General features: G+C 48.3%; 1 protein-coding gene across 1 annotated transcript; it reads left to right on the top strand.

The window, feature by feature from the left end:
• Positions 1–217: 217 nt before the first annotated feature.
• On the top strand, positions 218–11046 carry LOC307037637 (trypsin-3; the record flags this gene model as incomplete). The annotated part of the gene is made up of 5 exons (XM_079678685.1): positions 218–286; positions 4277–4422; positions 7761–7902; positions 10503–10769; positions 10876–11046. 5 exons carry the CDS (start codon positions 218–220, stop codon positions 11044–11046), a joined length of 795 nt encoding a protein of 264 aa, XP_079534811.1.
• Positions 11047–11086: the final 40 nt, after the last annotated feature.

Raw genomic sequence — 11086 nt, 5'->3', positions numbered from 1 at the left:
CCTCTGAGGGCTTCCAGTAAAACGGTGTTAAGGTGAGACCGCCGGGAGCTTCAATTATACATCGTCCAGGACGAGGAGGTGACAGAGGAGACGGAAAGTATAAGAAACCTGAGCATCACACTCAGGTGAGCTGCTCTCAGGTGAGCTGCTCTCAGGTGAGCTGCTCTCAGGTGCGCTGCTCTCAGGTGCGCTGCTCTCAGGTGAGCTGCTGCTGAACATGGACCTGCCATCTCTACTGCTCTGCGTCCTGCTGCAAGCCCTGGCCGTCCGCTGTGAGTACAACTATATTCTGATTCACATTAAAGAGCCTCTGGGGATCAGCTCAAGGATCCAAGGATCCAAGGATTCAAGGATTCAAGGCTTTTATTGTCCTTTGTACATTCTCCTCCAACAGAGCAATACAATGAGCAGCCAATTGATCCGTTAAACACAGTGTGGAAGTGATCATGTCCAAAGAGTCCAAAGTGTTGTGTTCAAATCTCCAAAGACTTTCAGTTTGATGTGAGATCAAACAGAGAAGCATCAGAGGTCCAGATTGGAAAGGCTGGACACTTTAAAATCAATGACGTGTTGTGTTTCGTTGACGCACAAATCAATGAGCTGATGATGTCATGATTTGGTTAATACGCTGACATGGACTGAATGTGTGTTAGCATCCTCACTCTCTATCTGTCAAAGGGCCAGCAGAGGCTCTCCCCGAGACGCGCTGTGATTCAGAGCCACAGACTGGAATCTGACATCTCACTGATAGAAATAGAAGAAGGGCAGAAGGCTGCAGATCAAACCAAACATGAGCAGATTATCTTTGTGATATTTTGAAGATGTATTCAGGTTGGCGTTCGGTAAGGTTTGAAAAGCTTTGTTTTGGTTTTAAAAAGTCCAGATTTTCTCGTAACATTGATCAGAAATCCTTCATTTGTCCGATAACAAGAACAAAGGGACAACGATGATGAAGAGGAATACAAAAGTAGGATTGGATAATAAATAAAAGAGACCAAGAAGCACGAAGTATCAGCATGATGGAAGTTAGCTAGCAGCCAGGGATGATAACACTCAGGTTAAGAGTTGAACCTCCTGCTGTGTCAAAGATATCTGCGTGAGATCAGGAGCTTTTGAAATGTAAAGGTCAGTAAAAGTGTGTCTTTTCACCAGAAGAACCTGAAACCTGAGGAACAACGGACCAGAAGAAACAATGCAAGAAACAAAGAGATCGCAGCCAACGCCCGCTTTTGTTCAACGGCAATTATTCCACAAAGATAACGTGAAAGGAAACTCCGATAACATCTGAGGCCGAGCGAAAACACTGACGACGGGGAATAATCTGCACTTAGAGAAGTTATATTTACTTTAGCTCACATTACAAACACCAGGAGACTCAGTGTGTGTGTGTGTGTGTGTGTGTGTGTGTGTGTGTGTGTGTGTGTGTGTGTGTGTGTGTGTGTGTGTGTGTGTGTGTGTGTGTGTGTGTGTGTGTGTGTGTGTGTGTGTGTGTGTGTGTGTGTGTGTGTGTGTGTGTGTGTGTGTGTGTGTACTAGAGTTACGGCTCCTGACACGTAGCCCTGCTGCTAATCATATCCCGGCTCAGTATCAGGACAGCCGGCATTGATTTTTAATTTCTGGGTCAGATGTTGAAAATGAAACCTGAATAATTGTCTGCTGTCGAGTCTGATTTATGTGCATGTTCTGAAAGGATGGATCTCCTCAGAGCCCCCCCCCCCCCCCCCCCCCACGTGGCAGCCAGGGGACTCTGACGGCTCTTTGTACCTGAACCTCATGAGTGCGGTGGTTGAATACGTTACAGAGCACATGTCCACCCCTGCTCTTCAGGAGTCAAACACTGTGTCAGAGGAACACGTCACCCCAAAATCATCATCAGGACATATTCATGGTGACGTCCCCGGAAAGGGACAGGAGACGGTTGAGTTCATCGGATTTTAAAAAGACATTTGCATACGGCCAAAATAACACTAGAGCTAACATTTCAATTCACTTTTCAGAGCTGGACGTACGCTCTCATTCTCTCATGAGGAATCCAATAGGTATTAAAGTCTCAATGAGGTCCTGTTGAGGATCCATTAACAGACAGGCTCTCACTTTGTCCACTCTTATCCATCCAGCGCTCTACTTCAGAGACATGTTCATGAACCTTGATATCTCACACACTGGGGGTGCCAACAGAAACACTCTAAAAAGATAAGTTGCAAAGTAGGTAATACAAAATCAAAACAAAATACATAAGGATACTAAAAAATAAGTATTTTTAAGAAACAATTTAGCCTTAAAAAAGGATGTCAATCAATCAATCAATCAATCAATCAATCAATCAATCAATCGATCAATCAATCAATGTTTATTTATATATCCAATATCACAAATGTAACATTTGTCTCAGTGGACTTCACAGTATATCAGTATGACAATACGACACCCTCTGTCCTTAGACCCTCTGTCCTCAGACCCTCTGTCCTTAGACCCTCTGTCCTTAGACCCTCTGTCCTCAGACCCTCTGTCCTTAGACCCTCTGTCCTCAGACCCTCTGTCCTTAGACCCTCTGTCCTTAGACCCTCTGTCCTCAGACCCTCTGTCCTTAGACCCTCTGTCCTTAGACCCTCTGTCCCCAGACCCTCTGTCCTTAGACCCTCTGTCCTCAGACCCTCTGTTCTTAGACCCTCTGTCTTCAGACCCTCTGTCCTCAGACCCTCTGTCCTTAGACCCTCTGTCCTCAGACCCTCTGTCCTTAGACCCTCTGTCTTTAGACCCTCTGTCCTCAGGCCCTCTGTCTTTAGACCCTCTGTCCTTAGACCCTCTGTCCTCAGACCCTCTGTTCTTAGACCCTCTGTCCTCAGACCCTCTGTCCTTAGACCCTCTGTCCTCAGACCCTCTGTTCTTAGACCCTCTGTCTTCAGACCCTCTGTCCTCAGACCCTCTGTCCTTAGACCCTCTGTCCTCAGACCCTCTGTCCTTAGACCCTCTGTCTTTAGACCCTCTGTCCTCAGGCCCTCTGTCTTTAGACCCTCTGTCCTCAGGCCCTCTGTCTTTAGACCCTCTGTCCTTAGACCCTCTGTCCTCAGACCCTCTGTCCTTAGACCCTCTGTCCTCAGACCCTCTGTCCTTAGACCCTCACATCGTACAAGGAAACACTTCCAGAGAAACCCCACAGTTTAAAGGGGAACATGGAGAAACCTCAGGGAGAGCAACAGAGGAGGGATCCCTCTCCCAGGACGGACAGACGTGCAATAGATGCCGTGTGTAAATTGAAAAGATAATACATTTACAACATAGGTAGTCCAAATGTTTGGAAAAGCATGTGTGTATAATAAGAAGATGAATCCACGAGGATATCCATCCACCACTCAAGATCCAGGACTCGCAATCCATGACACAGGACCGCAGGATCATCCATGACTCCGGATCCCGGCGCATATAGACACCAAAAAGAAAGAGATTTGGGGAAGCTGGGTTAATGGTAATCGTTAATGATGTGAGGACATGTGAGCAGACATGTGAGCACACATGTGAGCAGACATGTGAGCACACATGTGAGCACACATGTGAGCACACATGTCTGCTCACATGTGTTAAAAAAGACACAAACGAAGATGATGTGCGTTCATGTAATGCATCATGTGCGTGTGCTGGATACAAAGAGTGAAGGGATTGTTTTGGGCGTTTGAAGGAAACACAGGGAGTCCTCTTTAACAATGGATGGTTTCGTGTTCCTTGAGCAGATCATGATGGTCTCCTCGCTCCGGATCAAGGTTCAAGGTTTTGATTTAGTCATACGAACAGAGCTACAGTGTAGTCATGACGATGGAAAACTGAGCTCACAGGCTCCTCCCACAGAGCAACACAATAACACTGATACACAGACACATATAGTGCAGGTAAATAGTAAATACAAAATCATTTTAAAAAGTGAAATAGTGCAATAAGAGTCCATATGCAAGTTATTGGAATATGATGTTAGATAAATAATGTCTCAGTAGCAGATGAATGTTATGAATGTTATGAATGTTATGAATGTTATGGATGTTGTTTCAACAGTTCAGGCGTTTAACAGTCTGATGGCCTGTGGGGTGAAGCTGTCTCTGTTCCTCTCTGGTGGTTTCCACTGACCTGCTGAGGGTTTCTTTGTGAGCGGCTGTGTTGGTTGATGTTGAAACTTTGAAACTTTGAAACCTTGAAACCTTGAAACCTTGAAACCTTGGAACCTTGAAACCTTGAAACCTTGAAACCTCTGTGACTCCTCTCTGTATTCCCTGTGTCTGCAGGTCAGAACGCTCGTATCGTGGGAGGCTACGCTCCGGTGCCGTACCTGATCAACTACATTGTTTCCATCCAGACGACTCAGAGGCAGCATGTGTGCGGGGGGGCGCTGATCAACAAGCACTGGGTCCTCACCGCCGCTCACTGCAACATCGGGTAATCAATCATTATCTGTCATCTACATCCACCCAGTACCCTACGGTGGCCGACAGGAGCACAACGTCCCAGGTCTCTCCATCAGGACAAGCAGCTTCAGACAGGATGCAGAAACAAAACACAAAGGTTCCACACGAAGAAACATCTTCACACATGCAGCACTTAGAGAAGACACTCTTTAGTGTCCCCTGGTCTCCAGCTGTGTGCGTCACTCTTTAGTGTCCCCTGGCCTCCCAGCTGTGTGCGTCACTCTTTAGTGTCCCCTGGTCTCCCAGCTGTGTGCGTCACTCTTTAGTGTCCCCTGGTCTCCCAGCTGTGTGTGTCACTCTTTAGTGTCCCCTGGTCTCCAGCTGTGTGCGTCACTCTTTAGTGTCCCCTGGTCTCCCAGCTGTGTGCGTCACTCTTTAGTGTCCCCTGGTCTCCAGCTGTGTGCATCACTCTTTAGTATCCCCTGGTCTCCAGCTGTGTGCGTCACTCTTTAGTGTCCCCTGGTCTCCAGCTGTGTGCGTCACTCTTTAGTGTCCCCTGGTCTCCAGCTGTGTGCATCACTCTTTAGTGTCCCCTGGTCTCCAGCTGTGTGCATCACTCTTTAGTATCCCCTGGTCTCCAGCTGTGTGCGTCACTCTTTAGTGTCCCCCTGTCTCCAGCTGTGTGCGTCACTCTTTAGTGTCCCCTGGTCTCCAGCTGTGTGCGTCACTCTTTAGTGTCCCCTGGTCTCCAGCTGTGTGCATCACTCTTTAGTGTCCCCTGGTCTCCAGCTGTGTGCGTCACTCTTTAGTGTCCCCTGGTCTCCAGCTGTGTGTGTCACTCTTTAGTTTCCCCTGGTCTCCAGCTGTGTGCGTCACTCTTTAGTGTCCCCTGGTCTCCAGCTGTCTGCATCACTCTTTAGTGTCCCCTGGTTTCCCAGCTGTGTGCATCACTATTTAGTGTCCCCTGGTCTCCAGCTGTGTGCATCACTATTTAGTGTCCCCTGGTCTCCCGGCTGTGTGCATCACTCTTTAGTGTCCCCTGGTCTCCCGGCTGTGTGCGTCACTCTTTAGTGTCCCCTGGTCTCCCAGCTGTGTGTGTCACTCTTTAGTGTCCCCTGGTCTCCCAGCTATGTGCGTCACTCTCTAGTGTCCCCTGGTCTCCCAGCTGTGTGCATCACTCTTTAGTGTCCCCTGGTCTCCAGCTGTGTGCATCACTCTTTAGTGTCCCCTGGTTTCCCAGCTGTGTGCGTCACTCTTTCGTGTCCCCTGGTCTCCAGCTGTGTGCATCACTATTTAGTGTCCCCTGGTCTCCAGCTGTGTGAGTCACTCTTTAGTGTCCCCTGGTTTCCCAGCTGTGTGCGTCACTCTTTAGTGTCCCCTGGTCTCCCAGCTGCGTGCGTCACTCTTTAGTGTCCCCTGGTCTCCAGCTGTGTGTGTCACTCTTTAGTGTCCCCTGGTCTCCAGCTGTGTGCGTCACTCTTTAGTGTCCCCTGGTTTCCCAGCTGCGTGCGTCACTCTTTAGTGTCCCCTGGTCTCAGGCTGTGTGCATCACTCTTAAGAGTCCCCTGGTCTCCTCTCTGTCCTGATGGGCCCCAGTACCCTGCTCTCCTTTGTGTCCTGATGGGCCCCAGTACCCTGCTCTCCTCTGTGTCCTGATGGGCCCCAGTACCCTGCTCTCCTCTGTGTCCTGATGGGCCCCAGTACCCTGCTCTCCTTTGTGTCCTGATGGGCCCCAGTGCCCTGCTCTCCTCTGTGTCCTGATGGGCCCCAGTACCCTGATCTCCTCTGTGTCCTGATGGGCCCCAGTACCCTGCTCTCCTCTGTGTCCTGATGGGCCCCAGTACCCTGCTCTCCTCTGTGTCCTGATGGGCCCCAGTACCCTGCTCTCCTCTGTGTCCTGATGGGCCCCAGTACCCTGCTCTCCTCTGTGTCCTGATGGGCCCCAGTACCCTGCTCTCCTCTGTGTCCTGATGGGCCCCAGTACCCTGCTCTCCTTTGTGTCCTGATGGGCCCCAGTACCCTGCTCTCCTCTGTGTCCTGATGGGCCCCAGTACCCTGCTCTCCTCTGTGTCCTGATGGGCCCCAGTACCCTGCCCTCCTCTGTGTCCTGATGGGCCCCAGTACCCTGCTCTCCTCTGTGTCCTGATGGGCCCCAGTCCCCTGCTCCTCCTCCTTTAACGCTCAGGCGGGAACAGTATCTCCTGATCCCGGATCAGATAACAGGAACAACAGGTTCCTCAGAAACATCTGCTCTGAGGGAACTGGATTCAATCATTCAGACGTTTCATTCTCACATGCTCAACAGATTCTGGGAGCGAACAATCGGAAAGGCTCCAACAACAAGTCAAGACAAAGATGCAGCATCTATACTTCACTGTGTGAGCTGTGCATGTGTGTAGACAATAACAACAACATCACAATAAACATTGATCCGTTTCCTCCCATTCCAATATCACATATGACTAATTCACCTCAGGGGTCTTTCAACACAGAAACAACACGCTCTGTCTTTAGACCCCCACATAAATACATAGAAACCACGGCAGGAAATATACGATGACTGAAAGGTGGATCTATGAGCTGTTAATACACATGGAATATTTAATGAAATCTGACGTCTTGTGTTTGTTGTGATTAATCAAAAGAAATGGATTTACCTAAAACTAGCTAACCATATCTAAAGTATGGTAACTAAACCGCAAGGGATTTGTGAGAAATGATTTGAGATAATACGATGAACTAACTGTGATTTAAAAGATTCAGACATCAAATGTAATGCATTAAAACATTCTGTAGTAAGAGGTTTTCTTATTTAGTAGAAGTTTGTTTAATCAAAACTCATTCCAACAGCAATAAGATCAGCCTGTAGTCTACGCCATCACGAGATGTCTTCTACGAATAACACAGTATCGTCTGCAAAGAGTCGAATATCACAGTTTCTTAAACACACAAGAGTGACGAGTCAATTATCTTTCTCTCTTGCCTTTAACTTCTCCCCAGCTACGATGACACTTGCCCTGTAGCTCAATACAATCTCTCACTAAACACGTATTCGTCTCTACAGAATGAGCCACGGGAAAGAATGAAGGTCATTTTGAAAGGTCATTTTGCCTTTAATGAACAGTCAACATTAAAGTTGAAGACGGATTACTTCACGACAGCCACAGAATCAGGCTCCAATAAAAACACTTCCATGTTTTCATCCTTCTCGTTGTAAACAGTCTATAAAGTCATGGTGCTCGATCCCCTCTGTCCTCAGAAGCTTCAGCGCTAACGCTAGAAACATGATTCCATCAACACTTTTCATTTATTTTAATCCATACGTTAAAGTACTATCCCTGCACTAAATGTACCTATGTGTCTCTGCAGGGTGAAGAACATGATGATAGTAGCAGGAGATTATTCTCTGGCCATCTATGAAGGCACAGAGCAGCAGATCCTGCCCCAGCTGCTGGTGCCCCACCCCGGGTACAACAGCACCAACACAGACAGCGACATCATGCTCATCAAGGTACATCTCAGCGGTTTCTGGTCGTTATCCGTGTCTGTGGTTGATACAAGATTTAGAGATCTTAACGCTTTGTTCTCCGACTTAAAATACGTCACTAAATACCCTACTGATGGATTTAAGAACGGGGGTTGATAACACGAGTCTAAATGAGACGAATAAACGTCATCTCACCCAACACTAGCCTCCTTTAGCTTAGCGGTGGTGACGTGAAGTCATGTGACCGTGCTGTAGTTCCTTTATAGCCCAACATTAGCCTTTAGCTTAGCGGTGGTGACGTGAAGTCATGTGACCGTGCTGTAGTTCCTTTATAGCCCAACATTAGCCTCCTTTAGCTTAGCGGTGGTGACGTGAAGTCATGTGACCGTGCTGTAGTTCCTTTATAGCCCAACATTAGCCTCCTTTAGCTTAGCGGTGGTGACGTGAAGTCATGTGACCGTGCTGTAGTTCCTTTATAGCCCAACATTAGCCTCCTTTAGCTTAGCGGTGGTGACGTGAAGTCATGTGACCGTGCTGTAGTTCCTTCATGGCCCAACATTAGCCTCCTTTAGCTTAGCAGTGGTGACGTGAAGTCATGTGACCGTGCTGTAGTTCCTTTATAGCCCAACATTAGCCACCTTTAGCTTAGCGGTGGTGACGTGAAGTCATGTGACCGCGCTGTAGTTCCTTTATAGCCCAACATTAGCCTCCTTTAGCTTAGCGGTGGTGACGTGAAGTCATGTGACCGTGCTGTAGTTCCTTTATAGCCCAACATTAGCCTCCTTTAGCTTAGCGGTGTTGACGTGAAGTCATGTGACCGTGCTGTAGTTCCTTTATAGCCCAACATTAGCCACCTTTAGCTTAGCGGTGGTGACGTGAAGTCATGTGACCGTGCTGTAGTTCCTTTATAGCCCAACATTAGCCACCTTTAGCTTAGCGGTGTTGACGTGAAGTCATGTGACCGTGCTGTAGTTCCTTTATAGCCCAACATTAGCCTCCTTTAGCTTAGCGTTGGTGACGTGAAATCATGTGACCGTGCTGTAGTTCCTTTATAGCCCAACATTAGCCACCTTTAGCTTAGCGGTGGTGACGTGAAGTCATGTGACCGTGCTGTAGTTCCTTTATAGCCCAACATTAGCCACCTTTAGCTTAGCGGTGGTGACGTGAAGTCATGTGACCGTGCTGTAGTTCCTTTATAGCCCAACATTAGCCTCCTTTAGCTTAGCGGTGGTGACGTGAAGTCATGTGACCGAGCTGTAGTTCCTTTATAGCCCAACATTAGCCGCCTTTAGCTTAGCGGTGGTGACGTGAAGTCATGTGACCGTGCTGTAGTTCCTCTATAGCCCAACATTAGCCGCCTTTAGCTTAGCGGTGGTGACGTGAAGTCATGTGACCGTGCTGTAGTTCCTTTATAGCCCAACATTAGCCGCCTTTAGCTTAGCTGTGGTGAAGTCATGTGACCGTGCTGTAGTTCCTTTATAGCCCAACATTAGCCTCCTTTAGCTTAGCGGTGGTGACGTGAAGTCATGTGACCGTGCTGTAGTTCCTCTATAGCCCAACATTAGCCGCCTTTAGCTTAGCGGTGGTGACGTGAAGTCATGTGACCGTGCTGTAGTTCCTTTATAGCCCAACATTAGCCGCCTTTAGCTTAGCTGTGGTGAAGTCATGTGACCGTGCTGTAGTTCCTTTATAGCCCAACATTAGCCTCCTTTAGCTTAGCGGTGGTGACGTGAAGTCATGTGACCGTGCTGTAGTTCCTTTATAGCCCAACATTAGCCTCCTTTAGCTTAGCGGTGGTGATGGAAGTCACGTGACCGTGCTGTAGTTCCTTTATAGCCCAACATTAGCCGCCTTTAGCTTAGCGGTGGTGACGTGAAGTCACGTGACCGTGCTGTAGTTCCTTTATAGTCCAACATTAGCCGCCTTTAGCTTAGCGGTGGTGACGTGAAGTCACGTGACCGTGCTGTAGTTCCTTTATAGCCCAACATTAGCCTCCTTTAGCTTAGCGGTGGTGAAGTCATGTGACCGTGCTGTAGTTCCTTTATAGCCCAACATTAGCCTCCTTTAGCTTAGCGGTGGTGACGTGAAGTCATGTGACCGTGCTGTAGTTCCTTTACAGCCCAACATTAAGCCTCCTTTAGCTTATCATTGATGACTTATTATATTATTTAATACTTAAACATTTATGTTCTTGCTGTTTGTATTGTTTATAGAAAATGTATTCTTAGTTAGTGTTGTTATTAAAGTAGTTTCTATGCTTTCATTTTGAAGGCATGTTTGGGCAATAATAATAATAGTAATTGTATTTATTGGACACAGGTGGACGAGTAGAGCACCAGGAGGAAAATGTTTTTTTACCAGCGTGATTCAAGCCACAAGAAAGCCATAGGAAAGACTAAAGGAAAGAAACATGGGAAACCTGTTCTTAGTATTTGACATTTGATGGAATAAAATGCACAAACAGAGATTATTGTACTTGGACTTGGATCATCAGATTCACTGACTGGTGCCTCAGCGTCCGTGTAATTTTAAGTTATTATCTGTTTTATTTCTATATGATTTTGGCCGCTCCAATAGCTATGCTCCTTTTGACCCCACCTGTCCCTGTGTCCTGCCCCCTGCAGCTGAAGGCCCCGGTCTTCCTGAACAGCTTCGTGTCCATTGCCCTGCTGCCTCGACACGGTGCCTCCATCTCTGAGGGCAGCATGTGCCGGGTGTCGGGGTGGGGGTACACCAGCCCCAGCGGGGGGCAGATCCCCTCCACGCTGCGCACCGTCAGGCTGCCCATCGTCTCCTCACTGACCTGCAACAGCAGCCAGTCGTTCAACGGCAGGATCACGGAGAACATGCTCTGTGCCGGGTTCAGCATCGGGGGGAAGGACGCCTGCCAGGTGAGGGGTCATCTGAGGGTACCTGAGGTCACATGAGGTTGACAGAATTTCAAAATAAAACCGGAAACTAAACACACAAAACTAAGAAGGTGACCCTCTGTTTCAGGGGGACTCCGGGGGTCCTCTGGTCTGCGAGGGCCGGATCTACGGCCTGGTGTCCTGGGGCTACGGCTGTGCGGACGCTCAGTACCCCGGAGTCTACACGGCCGTGTCCAAGTTCCGCCGCTGGATAGACAACACCATCTTCAGCTACTACAGCCGCTGCACCAGCGAGTAGACACAACCGCTGCACCAGCGAGTAGACACAGCCGCTGCAC

This window comes from Notothenia rossii, assembly GCF_949606895.1.
Source record: "Notothenia rossii genome assembly, chromosome: 4".
Lineage (NCBI taxonomy): Eukaryota > Metazoa > Chordata > Actinopteri > Perciformes > Nototheniidae > Notothenia > Notothenia rossii.
Note: the sequence above shows the minus strand (reverse complement) of the source record. Positions and strands in the feature narration are given on the sequence as shown.